Raw genomic sequence first — 26,676 nt, 5'->3', positions numbered from 1 at the left:
TCAAGTCAAACCGCGCTTTAAATAGAAAATCAATATTTGTTCTTTAAAATAAAAATGGTTTATATATTATTAATGGTACATCACCAATAAAACAATTATAAAAATTGTTGGTATTACATAGTAGAACACTATTTACCATTACACTATTTTCAAAATAATGTACCATTATTTTGAAAAAAAGAGACCAAACATTAGTAACATTTTGAGGTATTAATAGCAAAAAACTAAGTTTAAAATAAAACTGCCGTAAATCGTTAACCAATCAGACTGAAATTTTATCCAGAGTTCGATATTATTAAATTATAAAGAGTGGTTCTCATTCTTTATTGGCGCAATACGAAGTCAAAATTTCACTAAATTTAAACATTCAAATAAAAAAATTTTTCGCGGACAAAATTAAAAGATTTCGAAATTTACATCACAGGGGATCTTAATGTGAACTCTTTTTTTCCATATAAGTGGCGTTGTTGAGTCAGATAAGTTGGCAATAGCAGGATCCAGGATAGCAGGATCCATAATAACAGATAAAAACAGCAGGAAAAGAGTAGTTTGTAAAAACAAACAAAAAATCAAAATATCATTAACTAAAAAAAGTTGAAAGCAAGTACACGCAGGTGCATAGCAAAAGTAAATTTAAGAAAATTAAGTTTAAATTAAATTTAAGAAAATACTAAAAATCATTAAAAACAAAAACTATTGTTAGACTTTTAAAGCACTCTTTAATATATCGTATTCGCTTAGAAACTATCTATATAGATAAATTGTAATCTTGTTAGAATTTGTAAAAATTATTAACTATTAGCTAACAAACAACAACTATTTATATTTTAAATATTTTGATCAATAAGAAATAAAATAAAATAAAAAAATTAAAATGCCATCAAAATAAATTCAAAAATTGTAATATTTTAAATATTTTATTTATACTATCATTTTAAATATAAATATTTACATACGCACACAAAAGATATATTATACACATTATATTATTATAATTAGTAATTTCTACTTCATAACTTTTTAATTATTAAATTTACAATTACGATAAATTGTCTATCTAGGACCTAATAATTTTTTCTCAATAGCCATTCGTAGATAAGTCTTTCATTATATTTCCTCCATTCTATGTTAGCATGTATTTTTTCTAAAAGTTGCTCCATTACTCGTTTCAGTGAGCCAAGGTTTTCTATTCTATCCACAAAGGCTTGGAACTAATGAAAAGACAATTAGTTTAAATTTTAAAGGATAATCTATACTTTTATTTAATTAAAAACATAAATTATGGTGAACAAAAATTAAAAAAATAAAGGAAATAAATGTAAATTAAGAGAAAAAAAAAGAAGATGGGGGAAATTTTTGTGAAGAATTTCATTGAAAAAAAAAAAATCAAATTCACTCCCAACAAGGCTACAAGCAACCACTATTAAGTATAGCAGATAGAGCGTGATTTTTAACCTTTTCTAGAAGAGAAAGAGCATCATCAATCAAACACTTGTTAAATAGTTTAGAGAGAATTGAAGAGAGTTCTGGAGAAGACTGGAGAGTTCTTTTGTAAGACTGATAGAAATGTTATCTGGACAACATGCCGTAGAAAAGTTTAATTGAGATACTACTTTAGCAACAGAAGCTAGAGTGTGTGTGTGTGGAGTGTGTGTGCGGAGTGATTTGAATGTCTAACAAAGGGTTAACCTGTTTAATTGGAATGGAAGGAAGAGAATGGCCATAAGATTCAAGAGTCGAATTAGAAAAAATTATATATATGATAATTACGAAAAGTATTTTTTGTTACATGAAGAATTTATTGTTGTCGGTGGCTAGAGCCTATTACAAAGAAAATAAATTGAATAGAATACCAATTGAATAAGAATACCTTTTTAGAATAGTACTAAATTTAACTTCCAAGCTTAAATTTTTCCAAGTTTGGTTAACATAAACTTAGTGATTAAAAACTATAATAACCTTTTTAGCATCATTCACAATCAATTTTAAAAATATATTTGTAAATAAGGCATTTTTGAAGGGAATGACAGAGAGACTTATAATTACTATAGAACAACTTTTACCTTTTGTAACTCGTGTTCAGTTGAAAATCCAGAAAAAATACCTTCAAAAACTTCTTTTAGAGTGAAATAAGACCTCATATGCCTAAAAAAAAATTTTTTTTTAATATCAACGGTTATATTAAAAAAAAAAGCTAACTAAAAACAATAACATTAAAATATTGCTATTGATTTTGTAATTGTATAAGACACATTAAAATTGTTTTGTTGCAAAATATATAAAGCTACTTCTTCATATATTAACGTTCACAGCCAATATATTTTGCACTTTAATTTTTAAAATTTCAGACTTCAGACTATTATTACTATTTAAAAAAAAAAAAAAAAGTAGTAATAAAATTTTTTTTGTTATATGAAGAAACAAAAAAGTAGTAATAAAATTTTTTTTGTTATATGAAGAAACCATTTAACAATCATTCACTATATTTAAAAAATACAAAAAAAAAACACTATCAAATATAAATTTAGAATTAGAAACCTTAGTAACCTAAGTTAGAAACTGTAGTTAGTAACGTAACTTAAATAGATATGTACCGTAAAAAGTTTTTAAATAACCCTAGTATAATACAGAAATAATGGATAATAATGAACTTTAAATAACCCTACAGTAAAATGAACAATAAATGAAGTAAAGAACTAAATCAGCAAAATAAGTAAACACATTTTATCTAAAATAAACAACAATAAAAAAATAAACAACATTAAAAAAATAAACAACAATAAGATAAAAAATAACTAGTGTATAAGTGAAACTTCTACAGCATTAAAAACTTGTTAACTCCAACTTTGTTAAGCAAAGAATGTTTAAAAAATGTTAAAGTTCTTTAATTAAGTTAATACAAAAATAACACTGAACTTTCAAAGAAAGTACGGGAAGAAGTAGGTATTAAACCTATGATCAGGTAGAGCAATTTTTCGCATTAATGAGAAATATTTTAATATAACCTTTGATTGCAAATTGTTACTTTACATAAAGAATTAAATGGTTTCCTCATATAGACAGAAAAAAATTGATATCTAGTGATAATTAATAATCGATGATTAGCTTGATTAGCTTCTTGTTTGAAGTGAAAACTGATAATAGATTTTAGTTTAATGATACATGAAACTTGAAGTTCTTTAAAAAAGGCATTTTTTTTCATTTCAATTATTATACAATATTTGGTCAATTTTTTGATAAATGTGAATCAATTTAAAACTTTCAAAATTTGATCAAATTAGTATTAGAATCATGATTATCCTGCTGCTAACTCTTATCTGTCCAGGATGAATCTAGGACATATACAGATTAACTTGCTACTTATAACATGTAATCCAATAAAACTTATAACATGACTTGCTGCTATGTAAAAAAAAACCTCCTTTGTTTTTTTTTGAAATTAACATTTTAATGGACATACTTTCTTAAGCAAAGAATAGAAATTAACTGTGAGTTAAACTACTTATCTGTGTTGTGGATCTTGATTAAGTAAAGGTTAAAAACAACTTAACAAAAACTTGGGGTCATCTTGGGGTGATACTGCATTTGGCTACTGTCTTATAGAAAGCCCCTTAAGCAAATACTTAACATTATAGATATAAAAAATAAAGACAAAGTATTACATATAAAAATCTTTTCTGGAACCAAACTGTTTTTATCTTTTACAAATAAGAGTATTGGCCTTGACAATATCAATGCCAGTGCTTTGAAAGCAGTATTTAATATAGTTCAACAACCTCTATTTATAATCCTAGTTTTTCATTACAACTGGATTCTTATCTGATAATTTAAATATAGCCTGAATAGTCCTTATACAATAAATATGATACTGATTTTATAGCTTTTAACGATATATCAATTCTATTTTCTTTTTCAAAGCCACTTGATGTGTTTATAAATAACTTATAAACACATCTTTAATGTCAACTCTTTACTTTGCAATCCTTAAGTCATTAATTGAAATAGTTTTTCAAAAAACCTTTGTTTATATATATATATATATGCAACTATATAAATATATAGTATATATATACTTTTTACTTTTCTTAAAATAAATAACTTCCTGTGTCATAAACCGATGAACTTTTGCTCCAAAGTAATAAAAATTAGTTTTACTCTGATTTACTTTCAAAAAAGGTCACCCACAACACTAAATTTCAAAAATGCTATTTGCAGGTAGTAATATTATGACTTTCTGAAGTGTAGAACTTTCTTGGAACTCAAACAGGTCTCAAAAACGATCAAAAAATAAGTACCAAACATCAGTTTAGAAGCACCGATGTTTGGTACTTATTTTTACTCCTGCATATATATATAAACAAATGCCTTCATTGATGTAACAGAATGTGAGAGCATAATTATTAAATAATGCAACAACACATGTTGTTTCAGATTCACAATATTTTTTGGAAAATGTTGTCTATTTCATTTATTACTTGCTAAATGAACTGCATAATGTAGTTATAGATTTAGTAATGATAGATTGTTTGTCATGGCTTTTTTTTTGTTTGTTTCATGGTTTTTTCCCAGACAAAATGTTTCTTGTATTTCTATGCAAAATTACTAGAAAGTTTATCTTTATAGCAATAACCTTTTATTTCCCCACACAAAAGATTTAAATAAAAAAATAGAAAAATTTACCTATTATAAAGAAAAGACCAATGCTCTTTGATAAATGAAAAAGAAAGATACTGACCAACAGCATTACTATTTGCCACATAGTTTATTACATATCCAAAATCCTGATCTTTTACTATTGTATTGTTTAATGATTTAAGCAGATATCTAAATACATTATAAATGTTTGAGTTATAAGCAACATACAGGTTTTTTGGTTGTTTGCTAACATGTTAAAATAATATTTAAGTTTTTAATTTTCATACATTTAGTTTAACTATTTTTATAACATTTTATCTTATAAGAGCTTTTTATAATTAATTTTACTTTATTTATAAATAAAATAAATTTAATATAATTAATTTTACATTAACTTTTAATCAAAACACATTTTTATTCTAACTCATACAAACTTATATTGTGCAAAGTTTATATATGAGAAGGGTGATATGCAAACAAACAAAAAAAGCAAACAGACAAAAAAACACCCTTACACAAAAAAACAATTTTTTTTTTTAAAGATAATCACCTCTCTGAGGCCAAAAGAGCTGCAGTCAAGGAGGCTTTTTTTAAATTGCCATTACAACCCTCTCTCAAATCCGCAATATGAGCCTTGACAAACAAGGCTGTTGCGCAGAGAAACAAGTTGAACATGGTACTATCACTAGAGAACTATCGCATACATAGTTCATATCAAATATTTATGCAATACAAAAAAAAATCAACCCATTTATATTTATCCATTTTGTAATCATACAGGTATCCATTCATATTCATACAGCCATTCATATAATACATAAAGAAGTAAGAGTAAGTGTAATACTTAACTTTTCTCGTTTTGTATTTCTTATTTCTTCAATAAAAAAGGAAGCTCTGATAGTCTACCCCCTTATTAAATCTAATTTAATCTACTCTCTTAATTAAACTTAATATACTAAAGATACATGCAATTTTTTTTAATGTAATTAAAATTAAAGTTGACATAGTTTTTTGTTCATTCTTATTTTATCATTACAATGATTTTATTTTTTTCTACTTAAGCTTTTTATTTTTATTATAATATATTTATTATTTATTATAAAACATATATTTATGCATTTGCTCACTTTTTTTGCTAAATTAATCTAAATTAATACAGCTTTTTTAGAAAACAAAGAAAAAAAACGAAAAATAACGAATGAAAATATTGCTGCCCCATTCCAAACCCTCAGTTGATGTAGCAGCACTCCGCTGCGAGTCAGGCTAATTGTCAGTCAATGTATGTAATCAAGCCCCTGGCAGTAGGCTATTCCAGTATTACATCACTAAGTATTACTACTCACCTAAATCAGCAGTATAAGATATATATATATATATATATATATATATATATAGAACTCTTCCTGATGATCCAGCAATGGTGAAACCTCAAGTTGAAGAAAAAAGTTAGATAAGTGTGTCATATTATTATACATGTATATATATATACGTCCCTATCTTATATATCGGTGCCGGTCTTAAAGAGAATATATTATGAACACAACATGGTGCTACGAGTATGTAAATAAACGTGCGAAAATTAAGTTTTATAGTATTTTCTAATTATCTTGTTTAATCTTGAGAATCTATTTATAAAAAATGGCAGAAAGTGGTAAAGTTGATGTTTCTCCTCCAATGCTAGATTTAGTTGTAGATAGGTATGCTGCATTTTGCTCCTGGATTGATAAATGGCAGGATTATGTTTTGTTGTCGGATTTAGAGAAAAAACCATTTGCGTATCATGCTGCTATGTTAATAAGTTTTCTTCAGAAACTCAAAACATTTACGAATCATTAAACCTAACCGAAAATGAAAAAACAGATCCAGCTATTATATTAGAGAAAATGGAAGTGTTTGCTAAAGGTATTATTAATGAGACTTTAGAAAGACATAAATATTTTAAACGTTGTCAAGAAGATGGTGAATGCTTTGATGATTTCTTAACCGAAGTTAAATTATTAAGTAAAAATTGCAATTTTTGTAATACTGAAGATTGTTTTGGCAGTTTATTAAGAGATAAAATTGTATATGGAATACGGTGTGACAAAGTACGCGAGAAATTACTTTCTGAAAAGACTTTGACACTAGATAAAGCAGTAGAAATTTGTCGTTCTTCAGAAAAAGCACGAGATGGTCTATCTGAGTTGCGAAATAATAAAAGTGAAAGTGTAGATCGTATTGGAAAATAATTGTACAGTAAAAATAAATTTAATTCACCCACACAGAATAGTGATAATAGAGATTTTAAATTTAATTCATTGGTATGTAAATTCTGTTTAAAAAAGCATCCATTTATTCGTGGATCATGTCCAGCATGGGGTAAAAAGTGCAGAGACTGTAGCATTATGAATCACTTTTCAAATAGTTCAGTTTGCCTTAAAGCAAAACCAAATATTCCTGATAGAGATGTTGATCAACAGAACGATAGTAAAAATTCATCAACTATGCAGCATCTAGGTGCGTTGTTTTTAGGAAGAGTTGGAGCAGATTGTGTAAACAGACCTTGGGGAATTCAATTAAAAGTAAAATATGGAAAAATAACATTTAAAATTGACACAGGCGCTGAAGTCACAGTTATAGACACTAAACATTTAAAAAAGTTTGGAATTAAAATTGAACATTTATACACTACTAATAAATGACTAATTGGTCCTGATTATAAGCAACTCAATTGTCTTGGATACTTTAAAAAAACATTCTCTATAAACGGTCAGAACAGTAAACTAATTACTATATATGTTTGTGATAATGTGCAAACTGCTTTATTAGGAAGACCTGCCTTACAAAAGTTTAACCTAGTTAAAGTAGATATTCCTGAACGATTCATGTGTGCTATGATTTCAAAATCAAAAAGTAACATTGTAGAACAGTTTCCTTCAGTATTCAAAGGGTTAGGAACTATTAAAGGTGACCCTGTACATATAACAACACAAGAAAATACAACACCATACCACATTGGAGCACCACGACAAGTAGCATTCCCACTACTAGAACTGTTGAAGCTAGAGCTAGAGCATATGAAAGAGATGGGTGTTATCAAAATAGTAGATCAACCTACAGACTGGTGTCATCCAATAGTAATTGTGAAAAAACCAAATGGACTACTTCGTATCTGTATTGATTTAACACAATTAAACAAAGACACCAAGCGTGAATTCTATGAACTGTCAAGTGTAGACGATTCATTGGCCTAACTTGGAAATATATGTAAATATATGGCAAAATTAGATGCTAACTCAGGATATTGGCAGTTACCAATGGATATTGAAAGTCAGTTAAAATGTACATTTACGACACCTTTTGGGCGATTCTGCCCAACGAGGGGTCCATTTGGATTAACGTCACTCCCTGAAATTTTTAGTAAAAGAATGGATAAAGTTATTGATGGTCTAAAAGGAGTGGTTTAAAGTATGGATGATTTTTTAGTTTTTGGAAATACAGAAATGGAATATAACGAAAACCTTGTAGCATTGTTAAATACATTTGCTGAAAATGGAGTTACCCTTAACGTGGAGAAATGTTTATTTGATCATTAGAAGTGGAGTTTTTAGGTCATAAAATTTCAGCAGAAGGAGTAAAACCATTGACCAAAAAAGTTGAAGCAATAAAAATTTTTCCAAAACCAACAAATACCACGTCTTTACGTAATATACTTGGCATGGCCCAGCAATTAGCAAAATTCAATCCATCGCTTGCTAAAGTAGCTGAACCCTTGCGAGATCTTTTGAGTTCAAGATGAGCATGGTTTTGGACTGAAAATCATACCAGAGCATTCAATGAAGTAAAAAATAGTTTAACCAATCCACCCATTTTGGCACACTACGATGTTAAAAAAATCTGTAAAAGTAAGAACAGATGGAAGTTTATTTAATGGACTTAGCGTAATAGTTTACCAGAATCATAATGGTATATTTCATATACCATTTCATATTACCAGAATCATAATGGTATACCAATTGATTGTGCATCTAGATTTCTTACGACAACTGAAAAAAATTATTATCCAATCAAAATGGAAATGTTAGCAGTAACATGGGGGTGCACACGCATGTCAAAATATTTGTATGGTTTGCCAAATTTTATATTAGAAACAGATCACAAACCATTAATTCCAATATTAAATTATCGCTCACTTATTGATATGTCTCCAAGAATTCAACATTTAAGAATGAAGTTATTAAGATTTTCATTTACTGCAGAACATGTTGCAGGCAAATCTATTACTGATGCAGATGCAATGTCTCGTGCACCTGTATCTAATCCTACAAAAGATGATATTGCAGAAAATGATCTTAATGTGTATGTAAATTCAATAATAAAAAGTATGCCTGCTACAGAGAGTCGTTTAGAAGAAATTAAGCAAAAAACTGCAGAAGATGAACTTTTAAACCAATTGCAAGAAAGTATCATTTCTGGATGGCCAAATTCCAAAAAATACTGTCTGGCGAATCTCCAACCTTATTGGGATATTAAAGATGAAATAGTTAAAATTGATGGACTCTTATTATATCAAAATAGAATAATAATCCCAGTTAGTATGCGAAAAGAAATTCTTTCAAAATTGCAAGAAGGTCACTTGGGAATGGAGAAATGCAAACGTTGTGCACGTCAGAGTGTGTTTTAGCCAGGTTTAAATAACCAAATTGAACAGTTAATTCGAAAATGTGAGGCATGTATGAAGTATCTCCCATCAAAGCCGAAATCTCCTAATTCCTGATGTCCTAACACGGCCATGGCAAAAACTTGGAACTGATTTGTTTCAGCGGGCTAATAAAAAATATTTAATTATTGTCGATTATTATAGCTTGTGGACTGAGGTGTTTCTGCTTTTAAGTACTGGATCAGCAAATGTTATACAAGCATGCAAAGAATCTTTTTCTAGAAATGGTATCCCTAAGGAGTTGGTGTCAGATAATGGTACACAATATAGTTCGAAAGTGTTTTGTCAATTCTCTCAACAATGGCAATTTAAGCACATTACAAGTAGTCCACACTATGCACAATCGAATGATTTAGCAGAGGCAACTGTAAAATCAGTAAAACTGTTGATATAGAAATGCTATATGTCAAATGAGGACATTTATAAAGGTATCTTAATTTTACGTAATACTCCAATAAAATGTGGTTTATCTCCAGCGGAACTATTACATGGGCGTCAACTGAGAGATAACTTACCCAGGTTTCAATCTCGAAATAAAGAACAGTCAAAATTTGCAAGAGATATAGTCAAAGAGAAAGTTCAATCTAAAAAATACTATGATAAAAATATTGGTGTTTTTGAACCATACGTCTATAGAAAAGGCCAAACTGTTGCAATTCAAAACAAAGTAACTCGTGAATGGAGTCTTGAAGTAAAATAATGAAATGCGTTGCCCCTAGATCATATGAAGTAAAATTAAATCACAATGGACATACCCTTCGTCAAAATCAGATTCAACTAAAATTTACGCTATATCTGCTCCATGCCTGACTCGGGATAACGTGGCTATAATGCACAGAGGACAAACTACTCTTTCGTTTGAAGAATGCAATAGTGGTACAACGTCATTGGAATTGGAGAGCGAGAATAATAAAATAATTAAAGAGAACAATTTAGTTGAAAATACAAAAGAAGATCAAACAATTCGATTATCAAGTCGTGGACGAAGAATAAAGAATAAAATACCACTCGATTATGAAGATTTATGAGTTAATTTGATTTCTTGACATTTATATATATAGTTTGTTTATTAGGGACATGTGTCATATTATTATACATGTATATATATATATATATATATATATATATATATATATATATATATATATATATATATATATATATATATACGGCCCTATCTTATATATCGGTGCCGGTCTTAAAGAGAATATATTATGAACACAACAATAAGTGTTTTTACTAATTTATATATATATATGTATATATTCTTACTTGGACGTTTTTAATTTTTCCAATAAAATATCAAATTTATGTTTTTTTTAAAAAAAATTGGATTAAAGACCATAAAATGTTTAAAAAATTTATATATTTATATATATATATATATATATATATATATATATATATATATATATATATATATATATATATATATATATATATATATACACACACACACACAGTGGCGACAATATAAATAGCACACTTTCATGACCAGTTGGTTTAACTTTTTGATATCAAGTTATATGTTTTTATAGCAATTGCTGTTATTTTTTATAGCATCAACAATGTTTACTTTTTTGAAAGGAACTACTCATTATACATTTATAACTATCAAAATTGTTTGTTTTGAGGTTTTTGGTAGTTGTGTTTAAATTTTTGAGGTGATTTTAAATAGCACACATTTACTTTTTCTTAAAAATAAAACAAAGTTCTTGTATTATATCAAAAAAAAATCATTAAACCCAGTATTTTGAGAATAAACTTGTAATTTATTTTGCAAAAATCATATTCTTTTAACTAAGAGATGAGATAAATATGGAGCAGATGTCTTTCGTGGACAAGTACAGGCATTTCGAGATCAAAAATTGAACAGCTCTGAAACAGCTCAAAGATTGGGTTGTTTTCGTAAAAAAGTTATCAATGCTATTAATTTATTTAACAATACTGGTTCATTAAGCAACAAAAAAGACAAACAAAAGACAACCCCCAGAGAAGACGCAGCCATTGTCCGTATCAGTAACCTAAATCCTTTTGCTAGCACACCAAAAATTAAAGATTAAATTGCTCAAAAGTTACAAGTCAATCTGTCTGTCAGCACTGTCAAAGTCACTTACACAAAAATAAGCTATTTGGAAGAGTTGTCCGAAAAAAACCATTTGTCTCAAAATGCAATCTTATCAATCGCTTAAAGTTTGTAAAACAGTACGTACACAAGGAGTTAGGTTTTGGAAAAATTTATTTTGGACTGACGAGTCTAAATTTATTCGCTTTGGATGCGATGGAAAACAATAAGTTCGTCGTCCCCAAAACCAAAGTGGTGGCAAAGTGATTGTTTGGGCCAGTTTTTCATGGTGTGACATGGGACTGTTGCATAAAATTCCAGGACAATCAATCAACACATGTACAAAGAAATATTATTAAATATCATGTTGCCTTATGCCAAGGAAAATCTTCCTTTAGGTTGGAAACTCCAACAAGACAATGACACCAAGGGCACTACCAAAAGTGTTAAAATGTGGTTTAATGCTAACAAAAAAGGAGTGGCCCGCACAGTCACCAAACCTAAATCCGATAAAAAATTTGTGGAAGGAAGTTGACAGAAACATAAATCGATCAAATGCAACAAATTTAGACAGAAAGGCTGCTAGGGACGCCATTACGCCTGAACACTACCAAATATCTCATTAATGGGCCATCATTGTCAAGCAGTTATTAACTCAAAAGGATACTCCACTAAATATTAATTAACCTTAAATAAAGTTTTCTTAAATATTTATAAAAAGAACTTCATTGATTTTTAAAGCAAAGGGACAAAATGATAATTCTTTAACAGGGTATGCTATTTAAATTGCCCCCTAATTCTGTACCTCTAAATCATTTATATGATCAAATTTTTTTTTTAACTTTTTTACTCAGTAATGTTATCTTCTAAAACTAATATTTTATTAGGCTAAAAAAGTTTAGATCTCAAAAACTCAAATTTCTGGAAAATATATTATTACATATTAAACATCAATCTGTGCTATTTATTTTGTCGCCACTGTATGTGTATGTATGTACGTATGTATGTATGTATGTATGTATGTATGTATGTATGTATGTATGTATGTATGTATGTATGTATGTATGTATATATATATATTCCTATAGTTTGACATTTAAAGTTAACGTTTGTGGTAGAAAAACGGCTCTCAACAATTCTTTGTCTTTAAATGTGACAAAATAAAGCTTTCTTTTGAAAATTAGTATACATAAATTTATAACTTAAAATGAAACACAAAAAAGGGTTAACGCAGATAGGGTGGGGACAGAAGGTGGTGAGCATATTACATGCATCAACTAATCTGCATGTTCTAAAAAATAAAATCTATGGAATATATTAGTTCAATTCAGATCTAAATTTGCAATAGTAAATGTGAATATCAGACAAATACAGAAGTTAAAATTTATACCTATCAATTAACCAAAGTTGCTTTGATCCAGCCATCCCACGTAAAAGTTTAGAAGTTTCAGAAGGAGTATTTGTATGTAAATAGCGATCATACAAAAAATTCCACTCTTTTTCATAACCGTTTTGAACACCATGGTAATAAACTGTATCACGAAAATCTGGAGAAATTCTGAATAATTAAATTCAACGTACTAAAGTGCACATTTCAGAATAATTTATTGCATAACTACGAATAATTCTTCAATACATATTTGAAAATAATTTTTCAATGTATATTTAAGAATAATTAATACTTACGCATTAGTATTTTAATACGCATTTATAAATTATTTTTTAATGCATATTTAATTATAATTTATTGCATACTTACACATAATTATTTAAAAATAATTTATTAAGAGCATAATTATGAGTTTATACCTTTTTTCTTTTATCTCAAAAAAAAACATTAAGATATAGTAACAAGCAAGTATATAGAGTTACTTTTTGTAATAGATATTATTTACTATGTTTGTACTATATTTTATTAAAATATCCAAAAACAACTTATGCAAGATTTCAATGTTTCAATGTTCAATATAAAAACAAACAGAACATTGTTTAAATTAATGAATTATATAAAAAAAAAATTGCTTACGGATTTTTATTTGACTGGTTCATCCACATATTGAATAACATAGAAGCATTTTTCAGACATGCGGGATGACCACTCTCACATGCCAAACTTACAATTAAAACTTGTAAGTTTCTAAAAGAATAAAGGTTAATAGTTTTAACAATTCAAACTTTAAATTGCAGAACATCAGACATACATGGTTATTGCTAAATGTTTTATATGATGGTAAAATTTATAAATTAAAATTACACAACATTGTCTTAATTAGGTTTTATTGATGACAATCATGACAAAGGTGGTGACAAAGGTGAAAATAATTTTCAGCCTTTTGTGTTTCCTATATTAGAATTTTTTATTTATACATTTTATAAAAATGGTTTCATAAATATTAAAACTTGTAAAAAGGAGATTTTTATTATGTGTGTGTGGTTATATAGGTGCTCCCAGAAGTCCATACGGTTTTATCACAGAGCACCGCAGAACTGAATTTAACTAGGAATTCATATCTCCTTCCTTACCAATATTGCTTATTGGGCTAGAGCCGGCATCAAACCCCAAACCTCTTGGTTCTGAGCCAGAACTCTAGCCACTGCAACACAGCTACTTAATCCAACAGACAACCAGAAAAATAGAAAAAGAATAAGTATAACAAATTATGTCAAAGAGGAGAAACTTAGATTAGCAACTCAAAATATAAATCTACCAAAAGTGATTTCTGAGATTTGTAAAAAAAATGCAAGTATAAATGCAACATGAAACTTATTTAGAAAGACAAATTTTTTTAAACTGCCATTCTATAATATGGAAAAAAATGGGCAAAACTTTTTTATTTTAACATAAAATAACACCAAGTCAGACTAAAGAAGATTTTTTCAAAAAGACAATATTTCTTTCAATACTTTTTTGTCATAGCAAATGAAGAAGTATGAGTTTATAAAACTCTATTTAATTTTATTTATTTCTTTATACAAACACTATAGTCAAAAAATTATTTACAATATCTATGAAAAAAAGGATTGTTTGACTGGTATGCCAAAAGCTGAAATTAGAGGTAAGCATGCTAAACAATAGACAGATGAAATCAAAAAAAAAAAGTAATTCACTTAACTCATATAAAATTATTTCTGGCATTTGATATTTACTGTTGTATGTTTTCAAGAACCATCCAGTACTTAGCCTCACATTTGAACATAAAAAAAGATGTATCTGCTGTATATCAAAAATAGTAGTGAAGAAAAGTAAAAAAATTAAACAGTATTTTAGATTCGTATTTAACTTTCACTTAAATTTAAATTTTCCGTAAACCAAATAAGGACAGATGTAATGCTTGTGAAGCCTATTAAGTAGAAAAATAAAATAATTAACTTGAGAAAAGCATGGAAGATATAAATTAAATTCATTGGCTGGAATAAATAACAATGATCAAAAAAAGAAAATGTTACCATAACAATCAGCTGGATGATGTAGTAATAATTATTTTTGATCTGAAAAATTTTGTTCAGTGTCCAAAAGATTAGATAAGCTTTTTCTACATAAGAAAACTAATGTTTAAAATCTGACTGCACATTTTAAATTTCACAAAACATTTAAAAGTACTGTGTTGTGTGGATGGATGAAAAGTACTGTGTTGTGTGGTAGATACTTCTGGAAGTTATGATCTTGAAAGCAAACTTTTTGTGAAATATTTGGTTAAACTAATGATTAATGAAAGAATAAATTAAAGAAAACTTTCTTAAAGCTAAAAATTGCAGACAGACAGACAAACAGACAGACAACATATAGACTAATAGTTAGGTTCCTCAAAACTGTGACTCAATTATGAGAACTTATTTACTTTCTGACTCAGCATCGATCAGTTAAAGATATTACAATAAAGTACTGGGACATTCAGCAGTTCAGGATGTTGATAACAAACATAGTCAAATTGAGAAAACACTGCAGTCTACTGAAATTTACTCACTAAATTCATTAATAAGAATTTTGCTTACAGAAAACAGAACTATTTAAATGCACACTAAGAATTTAAAAAAGATTTTCAATAAGTTGCAAATAACTTTTATTTATAAAAGTATCATTTTCAAAAATAACATCGCTAAAAAATTACTTTGTTGAGCATATGGTTTCTTATGAAAACTATTTGATAAAGCTAATATAAAACCATCTGAAAAATTATAGCAGAAAAATAGAACAGAAATAATAGATGAAAAAAAGAACAAAGAAATTAAAAAATATATTTACTTATTTTTACTTATTTTTTTTTAATAAAATGTTTACTTTGTCTAAACCAGGCATTCTTTTCAAGTTCAATTCAAATTACAGAATTGTAATTACAGAAAAAAATATTTACTCATTATCAATAAAATAATTAAAGAAGTTATAATTTGTTCAATGTTGTAGAAGGAAAGGAGGGGGGAGGGGGTAATAGGAGGTTTTGTTTCACAGTTTTCAATGTTATAATATAATGTTGAAAAATGTATAAAATTTATTAAAAAAACTCCATTTTTATATAAAACAACTTTTAAAATACAAATAAGGGGTATAAGTAAGCAAAGTTGAATCACGGAACTACATAGTCTACTATATAACACGGATTTGTTGCCTTAAAGGCCAAAAAATAGTGGGCCAAAATATATGATTTTAAACTTTAAAAATAAATAGCTTACTTTATAAGCAAGAGGTTCTAAGTTCAATCCCCACCATGTTCCTGGTAGTACCGCACTAACTTGTTTCCCCACACAGCGACCTTGTTTGTCAAGGTTCATGTTTCAGAGTTATAGAGTTGAGAGAGGGTTATAACCACAATTAAGTAGCTTCCTCGTCTGTAGTAGTTATGTTACCATAACAATCAGCTTCTCAGTCTTGGTGAATTAACATTAAAAAAAAAAAATTATTAGCAACCAAAACATCTTATTAAAGCCATCTCTAATTTGAATTTTTCTTTATGCAAGCCCCCAGCTGTTCACAAATATAACCAACATTTGCTAGATGAAATAAATTTCAGAAACATGAATTTAAAGCTTTTCAGATCTAATGAAAGTCCAGCAGGGTTTTTATTTAAAAGAATTGACAATTGCGTTTTATATATTCAAATATTTTTTGATGAATGGAGAGTTACTATTGACATTTAGAATATTACAATTGATGATAACTTCATTTGAAAGAAAACCGAGATCCATTACCTGAATGGTTTCAAAAATATTGAATTTGTAAACTGACTAGCGTTAGTATGTTTGGTAATTTTGTTTCCAATATGCACGAAGTTGCAGAGTAGGTATCAAAAAGGATAATATCAGAATTATAAAAATTGTCTCTGTATAAATCACAAGAATATCCAATGATGCAAAGACGCACATCAAAACAGGCATATACTTTGTTATTAAAAGAGTTTCCACTTCCTTCATAGTCTTATTTACAAACACTTTCAAAAGGTAGCATTGATCAATATCAGGTTTATCGTTACTCTTATTAAAAATGATAGTTAGTGTTGACTGTGTTGCTTTAATTGATGAAATGTATGAAATGCAATGCAATGTTAAAGGGTTTTCAATATTGTGGGGAAAGTTTGATATAGTTATTTTTATAGTGGTTAGCTTAAAAGATTTGATCTTGTTTTTTATTAAAGCTTGTCAAGAGGTCCATTATGTAATTAAAAAAGATGCTTTACATAATTAAACATTATGTAAAGCATCTTTAAATGTGCGAGCTATAATAACTGACAATCATGCAATATTTCAGAATTTAAGATTGTAGTTCAAAATTTGATAAGAAGATAATGACAATTTTTTCACTTTTATGAGACATTATTCTTTATAATTTGTATGACAGTGTTCATATATTAAAATATACTAGAAACAATTTATCAAATTCAAGTTCCTTTGCTTCCTTCAGGTTTATTTTAACATTTTCTTGAATAAACCCACAGAATCTACAAAAATATAACAAAAGATTCAAAAAGAAATCAGAGAAAATCTGTTTTAATTTTAAGTAATTTATCAGACAAAAAAAAAAAAGAAGGCATTTTGACGTAAAAAACTTAGATTCCTTTGCTTCCATTAAGTTTATTTTAACATTTTATTGAATAAAACCACAGAATCTATTAAAATATAACAAAAGATTTTAAATGAAAACCTATTTTTTTTTATAACTTTGTTTATTTTTAACTTTAAGTAATTTTTCGTACAGAAAAAGCATTTTGAGTTAAAAAACTTCTTGCAGTTTGTTGCACAATGTCTAAGAGAAACATGAGTTGTTACCTGCCAACTTAAAAAGAGTTTTTTAATTATCTGCCTAAACTTTACATCCAGGAAACAATACACATAGTGTTCCCTTAGATATAAATATTTTCCATGAAACTACCTCTGCTGGAATTATTAGCTATTTAAAAAAAAGCTGCTGCTACTGAATTTTTAAAGTTTGTCAACATTTGGTGGACTACTTCTAATTCAATGGTAATGTTTAACACAAATAATAGGATTGGTAATGCAACTAATCTAGGTGTTAAAAACTACAGTTTTTCATGATTTTTTAATATAGATTGCAGAATCAACAATAGGAAAAATTACAATCAAACAAATGTATTAAATATACTTTATCTGCCCAAACAACTAATGCATTAAATACAACACTGAAAGTTGCAGAAGATTGATTTTCTGAAAGCCAATAACAATAGACTTTTGACAAGCTAAAATCTAAAAACTATTATAAATATTGACAAAAATGGTCATTTTTGTCAATATTTTTATCAGGTTTCAGATTTATCAATGACTCTTACAAAGTTTCCATGGAGCAGAAAAAATATTATTAAGAACACATATGCATTAAAAAAAACTTATATATTGAAAAAAAAAACTTTTACTTTTCTAAAATTTTTTTTTAAAAATCTAAAATAATCATAAACAGTAATTTCTATAACTAGCTGAACAAGCTAGCTTTAAAAGCCACAAAGGTCTTACTAGTTATTTTTAAGACCTGGTTTTTACATCCCGCTCTCAACCAATTAACTTCAAAAGAGGAACCTTGACAAAACTGCTGCTGCGTGGAGAGTCAGATTGAGTGCTAATATTCTAATATTATAAGAAAGTACTGTATGCACTGTTTAAAATTGTTATAATAGTTAAAATAGTTGTGTTTCTTATTTTATTTCATTTTGATATTTCATACCATGTTTAAATCATTCTATTATTGGCTTTTGTTATTGTAATTTTATTGTTATATTTTTGTCTTGTTTGCTCTACCTTTTATTAAAGTTCTCTTCTTTTCTAAAACCATACTTTTCAAACAAAGGTGATGTTTTCTTTAAAAGAAAATCCTAAAAATAAAGTTTTAACAAATTTTTAAAAATTAAACTAACACCAGAAACTCTGGTATTCTGTATGCACCATATACAATGTACACAAATAAAATTTTTAATGATTAAAAATAATAAACACAGAAAAAATATTCTTAATAAATGTTCCTAAAAATTGCCTTATTAAAAGTTAGAAAACCACATGTTAAAAACAAACAAACATAAACAACAACAAAAAAAATAAAGTTGCACTCAAGATAATTATTTTTTATACATTTTAATTAAATAGCACCTCCTCAAATTATTCAATTGAGGTTAAAGTTAAAAAAATTAATTAATTTCATCAACTTATTAATAATTAATAAAAGAATTATTAAAAAACATGAAAATCTTCTTCTCTTTTAAAAAAAACATAAAAATACTATTTTCTGGTCAAATTTTTATTATTTCATTCTAGAGTGCACAACATCATAAATTCACATTTTAAACAAAATTAATATTTTTTTGTTTTTCTAGTTAGTTAAAATTTTTGAAATTGTCTTAGAACAGATCCGGTTGTTTCCAATCTAAGACAATGTTTCCGTTCTAAGACAATTTTTAAATTTGACAATATTTGCTAAAATTTGTTAAAATTTTCTTTTTTTATAGGGTAGGGTAATCTAAGCCTATTTTAAGCTAATTTCAAATTTGAGCAAAATTATATATATATATAGCAAAGTTATTTATTTTTTTAAGAAAACTTAAAAATCCTAAAATCATGATTAGAGATCATTCTTAGTAAACTACATCAAAAAAAGTTTACACATAATTTTTAAAGTTGTCTAAGTTTTTTTGTCTAATTTTGTCTAAAGTTGTCTTTTTTCTCTGTTAGCTAATTTCCACAGAATACAGAGCATTCTTGTGGTTTAATTTTCACAGTTTTTTTTACTAATTTTTTAAATATATAGAATAACTCACATAAATAATTCTCAAAAATTGAATATGTGATATTCAAATTTTAAACCTAAGTACTTATAATAAGTCAAAGCATGATGAAATTATGTTGAAGGAAGAATTTAAAGTGAAAGCTTAATTGACCCAAATGTTTTTGTGTTATATATTAGAAATTCATTATCATAAAAAAACGACATGTTTATATAATAAAAATTCAATGTGCAATGCTTCAAAACTGCAATGCTGTGCTATGTACTAGTTTTATTTGAAATTAGTAGATAGCTATCTTTTTTTTTTTTTTTTTTTTTTGTTATTCACCTCCTCAAGGCCGAGAAGGCCACTACAGATGAGGAGGCTACTTAATAGTGGTTTATAACCCTCTCCCAACTCTATAACTCCGAAACACGAACCTTGACGAACAAGGCCGCTGCGCGGAGAAACAAGTTGAGCGCGGTACTACCAGGGACGTGGTGGGGTTCGAACTCGGAACCTCTCGCTTATGAAGCGAGCGCTTTACCACTACACCACTACCGCATCTACTAGTTTCTAGTTTTTTATCGAGGTAAAAGTAATTAATATGTATGTATATATATATATATATATATATATATATATATATATATATATATATATATATATATATACCTTCCACTTGTAATTGCTACAAATGGTAACAAAAAACCAGCTTAAAGACACTTTGGAAAACGCTGATAAAATTGCCAAAGATGAGTTTAAACAAGCTCTTCATATAATTAAACACTTACTGCAAGAATTGACGAACTTACTAATAGAATGATTTGCAGGATATTAAAATAAAGTCCCTGAAAGATAGCAAAAGTTGTGAAAAACCTTTGTTTTCTAAATTAGTTGAACAAGTTGGAAACCCGGTACATTAGCAAATGTAGCTGTAGTGAGCGTGCTCAATAAGCATAATAAGGACATGACTAATAGAGATAAGAGAATTGTTGTGTTTGGTCTACCTGAATCTGTAAAAACTCAAGTTAGTTTACTAATTAAACAACTAATTGAAAACATAATATCATTAGATCTTTAATGACCACCTAAAGGAGTCCATAGCAACATGACTCCAGAAAAATGAACCCAAAAAAACAAAGTTTAACTAATTTATACTAACTTTTATTTTTAAGGTATTGTTGTATATTCTCAATTGTTGTATAAGCATTAGATTAAATTGTTGTATAAGCATTAGATTCTCAACGACACAAAACACATTGCTAATTTTTCTGATAATTTTTCTTCCAGATAAAACATTTTCTATTTGTTAGACCTTTTTTTAATATCCTTTTTTTGAAGTTTAAGATTTTTGATAAAGTTCTCTTTTTAAACGTGTGTGCCATTTTAAATGAAGAGTATACTTAAGAATTTGCTAAGTAAGCTGATAATTAAAATTTAGAGAGCTGTTTTAATCACTCATAACATACAGGAAAAAAAAAGTTTTAAATACTTATCCTAAACTTTTCTTTCACTTAACCAGAACTTTTAACCAAGTAACTTGTCCATAAATTCAATTTTTTGTTTCAATATATTTGCCTAGTGCTGTGGATGTAATAACGCTCTCCTTTAGAGGAGCGAGTAAGAGTGTTATGTGTTCTCTGCAAGAAGAATTTTTTTTTTAAATTTAAATTTTTTTTAACCTTCTAGGAGACATAGCCATGGCTAGGCTCCCCCACACCCCCCTTTCCCTAATTGGAAGGGAAGCCCATCAAATTTAGGGAGCACATTAACAAGTTTAGGGACCATTTTTCAAATGTAAGGAACTTTATATTTCACATTACATTGTCACTCACATTATTTGTACACTTGTACAAATAATAATTACTTATATATATACAACAACAATGCTACACAACAATAACTTGCATTGTTAAATACTGTAATTAATTGTAAAGATTAAAAAGTAGAAAATAAAATATAGCAAAAACATTTGATAAAAAATATAATCTTTTTTGTACTAAAAATTGGAAAACAAACTTTTAATTTAAATTTAATAGTTCAGCAAACTAAAGATTGACAAGCCTGTTTCGAAATAATTCTTGTGTAAACCTGTCAATCTTTAGTTTACTGAACTTTTAAATTTAATTTAAAAAGTTTATTTTCCGCTGTTTAGTACAAAAAAGATTATATATTTTATCAAATGTTTTTACTATATTTTATTCAGATTTGTATTATATTTTGCATAATTTTTTTTTTTTTGCTTCATTAAACATGCAATTATTTCACCAAGATATTTATTTTTTAAACTTCTTGAACCAAATATTGGTCAAATATTGTATCTAGATTTATTTAATTTAACTGAAATGCTACAGGTAAAACTAGAGTAAAATAGTTAAGTCAAAAAAGGCATTCAAAAATGTTATGTATTTATGTAAATTATTTTTAAATTTCAAAACTTATTTTGAAATAGTGGAAGATTTACATTTGTTTTATAAAATGAAGTTCAAAAAATTATTTAAATGTTAAAAAAGCAACTTAGATTTAAGCAACCTTGAAGCGTCTTGAGATCTGTTCATTGAATGATGAGAGTTTTCTCAATGTTAATGTGGCTTCATCTAGTGCTGCCCAAGGTAAATAATCATCATCTTTATCGATGTAATCAATTAAATCCAATGCTGTCCAATAATTGAGACAGCCAGAGCTAGAAATTAAAAACAATAATAGTTTATAAACTAAATAATCTTTATAGAATTTAAGAACAATTTTTTTTTTGATTTATAATTCTCCTGTCAATACCAATAATGTGTTGATAATAAAAGATTTAAACAATCATATATATACAGTCTTGGCCATAAGTTTAAGACCACTTAAATTTTTTAAATTTTTATGTACTTTGACATGAGCAAATATATGAAACAAATTTATTAGCTTAGTAATTTTATTATACAAAAAACTAATTTTTAGCATGTTTTCCTTTATTTGCTAGCAGTGCCTTAATACGATCAGGCATAGATTTAGCTAAACTGTAACAGTATGCGGGAGTTATGCAAGTGATCTAAACTTGCTTTATCAATTCCATTAGTAACTTTAATTAGTAATATTAGTAACTTCTCTGATGTTGGGTCTAATGATCTGATCCTCAGCAACCATTTTTCCCATAAATTTTCACATATTATCAATAGGGTTAAGGTCTGGACTGGAGTCAGGCCACAGTCCCAAGTCCTGAATGCAATTATCTTTCAATCAGTTGTGTTTTGCATATGTCTTTTAAGATGATCTTTTAAGACTGAAATTTTCACAGTAATTGTAGTGTTTTCAGGAATAAAGCAAATGCCACCTGAGCCTTGACAGCAGAAACTGTCCCAGATCATTATAGTGGACACCTGCTTTACAGTGGGGATAACGTATCTGGTGTTATACCTTTGATTAGCAGGCTGCAGGGTATGTTTTACAAATGAAGAAAACTGGCTAAAAGTCGATTTATTAGAGAACATAACATTCTTCCAGTTTTCTGCAGACCAGTCATTGTACTTTCTACAGAATTCTAATCTGTCTTTAATATTCTTCTTGGTGAGCTATGCTTTCCTGGCAGGCCTGCGAGATGGCAAATCAGCAATCAGTATCTCTAGCAATCCACATCTTACAGTACTTGAATTCATTGGGTTGGCTATACTAGTTCAACCCTCGGAACTAGGAAAAATGAGGTCGGCAATAATTTGCCAGCATACATCTTTTAGAGGTTAGGCAAAAATTATTTGATACAAAGGTCTTACCACAAAACATAGAAAAGAGGTTGGCAATTTTTTTGCAGACCTCAAACACTTTTAGGTTGGCAGTTAAATCAGCATTGCCAAATGCCGACCCTAATTCCGAGGGTTGCTGGTTGTTAATTGACTCAAGGACCAGGTAGGATAAGTGACTGCAGTAAAGTGAATTCTTCAATCAGTGCATAAACTTATTTTCCAAGGACGACCACTGTTTCTACATGACTTTACAGTGTTCAGGTGCAATGCCCAAGTTAAACCTGCTGTAACTGCTGCCTTAAATACCTAGTGTCATGGCAACTTGACTGTGTGACATTTTCAGTTACTGCAAAGTGTTAATTTGGGCCTATCTTCTGAGTGTTATTTCTGTCTTCTTTCCTATAGTAATCTAATTTTTTCTCAGATATCTACAAACTAAAATAAACTGTGTACTTTTATAATATGGCAAGAAAACTAAGTTTTTGAATTTAATTACCTAATTAAAATTTCTTTATCAATTTTTTTTATTTTCACAAATTTTGTTATCAAAGAAATACTTAAAATTCACCATTGTAGTATAAACGCACTTCTGTCTATTTATGACATTAATTTCACTCTCCAAATGACAAAGTGATGGTAAATTTTTCTTAGAGCAATTTTACAAACTGCTGCTACACTTTAGTCCCATAAAACAAAAGCTGGCAGGTGCCGGCTTAATAAAAGAGTGCCTAAAGCTGTATCGTGGTAAAAGTATCGTGGTAATGTAAATTATGTTAGTGTATTTTACAAATAGAGTGCTCAATGTTCTTAAAGAACAGAGCAATAATAAAATAGTATATATATATATTAGGGATGTTCATGTGAACACAGGAAAAAAAAATTTTTCTCGGATTTGAATGCATAGTTGTTTATTTTGTGCCATTTGACATAGTAATTGACTGTGGAAAAAATCTTTCCAATCAGATAATGTTTAGGGGGTGCTCAATGACCATAAAGTTTTACGAAAAACGTCAAAAACATGTAAAAAGTTCCAAAGTTCCAAAAATTTCTAGAACCTGGTTAGTTAGATTTTTTCCACTGAAATATTGTCTGATTGCGTGCTATATAGATTAATTAAAGTGCAGCAGATTAACTGTCATCAGGGCACCAGACTAAAAAATGTCTGCTAGTGTTTAAAACAACTGTGTTTATATCATTTTGTTAAAATTTGTATTCATAATTTTAATACTATTATTTAACTCAATTTAGAATTTGTTCAAACAGAATAAAAAGGTTTACAAGTATAAATATTATTTTTATTTGGAATTTCAGTTTGACAACAAATGTATTAATATTTTGATAGTATCTAACCTTAGTAACCTATTACAGAAAATTAGCATGGTAGTCTGGTAGTGTATTGTTTGTTATTAAGTGCAGATAATAATAATTTCTAATTTGAAAATATTTATTTAATTTCTTTAGTAATAATTATTATAATATATTGCTGCAGCTGCATAAACCAACAACTGAATGATAAGTTTGTATAATATGGTATTGAGTTTTGATTTTCTCATAATATTTCAGTTATCATTGAAATGGCAGCATCATCTCGTGTTGCTATCTCTACACGACTTCAAACCAAAATCTTTTTAATTGGACAACCAGAGCCAAATCTTCCAGATAAAGTTCTTCCCTTAACATCTGATGTTTTAAAAACATTTTTTTATCATCTTAATTCAACCAAAAAGTCAGTGCCTGAAAGTCTTAAAACAACTGTTGATGAACTGATTATTATTTGGAATAAAGCCCGTATTCCGACAGCATTTCATCCGAATGTAGTCTTAAAGTTGAAAACTTTAGTCCAGGAATTTAAATTAATAAAAAAGAAAAAATCCAGATTCTCAGAAATCGAGAGAGAAATCATTTACAGACACCATTGGCCTACTTTTTGACATTGCCCACAAGGATGCTGAAACCATGATCAGAATTGAAGAAGATAAAGAATTTTTATTGGATCAGAGATGTCAGAGAAAAATGGTGATGTTTGGAGAGGACAAAGAACTTTCAAAATTAGAAGAAAGAAATGAAGCAAGGAAACAAGCAGAGAGAGAACGAAAGCTAAAAGAAGAGCAAAGACAATCTGGTGCGAGCGCAATAGTTCCTGTTATTGAACCTTTACATGACGAAAGTAATAGTGATGACAACGATAACGATGCTGTTGATAATGACAAAATGGTTGATAGAGATTTTGAGATAGAAATCCCTGTTTATTACAGACAACAAGTCAGTAAAGCAAGTTCTTCAGGGTCAGCTGAATCAAGTTTAGCAAGTACTCCAAAACGACAATGTATCTTAGATACAATTCTTGACTCGCCTGATGTTTCATCAACATTAGACAGAATTAATCTATCTGACACAAAATTTACTATACTAGCAGCAGCAATTGCAAGGACTGGTGGACAGAACCTCGATGATGGATCATTGTCACGTTCTACAGTCCGTAGAAAACGAACCTATCATCGATCAAATATTGAAGCCACTGTTCGAACTGAATTCTGCAATTTGGACAAACCACCATTAATCGTCCACTGGGATGGCAAACTGATGATAGATCGTACAAATTCTGCAGCCCCTAAAGCAAATGTTGACCGGCTATCTGTAGGTATGACAGGTCACAATGTTGACAAAATACTTGGAATAGCAAAACTATCAGCTGGAACTGGAGAAGCCCAAGCAAAAGCAGTTATTCATTTGCTTAATTTCTGGGACATAATTGGTGATGTTATTGGAATGAGTTTTGATACTACAGCCTCTAACACTGGCTCCAAAAATGGTGCATGTGTAGTTCTAGAGAAACATATAGGTAGAAATTTGTTATATTTCGCTTGCAGACACCATGTTCATGAGATCATAGTAGCAGGAGTGTTTGGATCACTATTTGGACCATCATCTGGTCCCAACATACCTCTTTTCCAGAGATTTCAGCAATATTGGCCCAAAGTTAATCAAGGAAATTTTAAACCTCTGGATGACATTCGAATGAAAATACCCCTGGTGCAAGAACTACAAAATGAAGTGATTGCATTCCTCAAAGAAAACCTGCATGTTAAAATGCCAAGGGATGACTACAAAGAAATCATGGATCTCTGTCTGTTAATACTTGGAAAACTGCCTGATCAAGAAGAGAAAAATTATCATTTCAAGATCCCTGGTGCTTATCACATGGCTCGCTGGATGGCCAAGGTTATTTATTGTTTTAAGATTTATTTATTTCGTGAAGAGTTCAAGTTGACCACAAAAGAGGAAAAAAATCTCTGTGAATTTTGCTTATTTGCTAGTCTGGTTTATGTAAAATCTTGGATATCATGCACAAAT

The 26,676-nt window shown here is 28.4% G+C and overlaps 1 protein-coding gene across 3 annotated transcripts in view; it reads right to left on the bottom strand.

The window, feature by feature from the left end:
• Window positions 1-898: 898 nt before the first annotated feature.
• LOC100206513 (aminopeptidase N) overlaps window positions 899-26,676 on the bottom strand; it is a 70,265-nt gene continuing 44,487 nt past the window's right edge. For 2 of the 3 annotated variants that reach the window (XM_065818363.1, XM_065818365.1), the window contains 7 exons: window positions 22,130-22,280; window positions 18,639-18,712; window positions 13,426-13,536; window positions 12,790-12,957; window positions 4,681-4,824; window positions 2,064-2,145; window positions 899-1,211 (listed from right to left, as the gene is read on the bottom strand). In XM_065818363.1, coding sequence (XP_065674435.1) covers window positions 1,065-1,211; window positions 2,064-2,145; window positions 4,681-4,824; window positions 12,790-12,957; window positions 13,426-13,536; window positions 18,639-18,712; window positions 22,130-22,280 — 877 coding nt within the window. In that variant the 3' untranslated portion in view covers window positions 899-1,064. Of the gene's footprint in view, window positions 1,212-2,063; window positions 2,146-4,680; window positions 4,825-12,789; window positions 12,958-13,425; window positions 13,537-18,638; window positions 18,713-22,129; window positions 22,281-26,676 lie in introns of those variants that run through there. The other variant, XM_065818364.1, reaches the window with a different exon arrangement.

The sequence above is a fragment of the Hydra vulgaris genome, chromosome 14 (genome assembly GCF_038396675.1).
Source record: "Hydra vulgaris chromosome 14, alternate assembly HydraT2T_AEP".
In the NCBI taxonomy this organism is placed as follows: domain Eukaryota; kingdom Metazoa; phylum Cnidaria; class Hydrozoa; order Anthoathecata; family Hydridae; genus Hydra; species Hydra vulgaris.
Note: the sequence above shows the minus strand (reverse complement) of the source record. Positions and strands in the feature narration are given on the sequence as shown.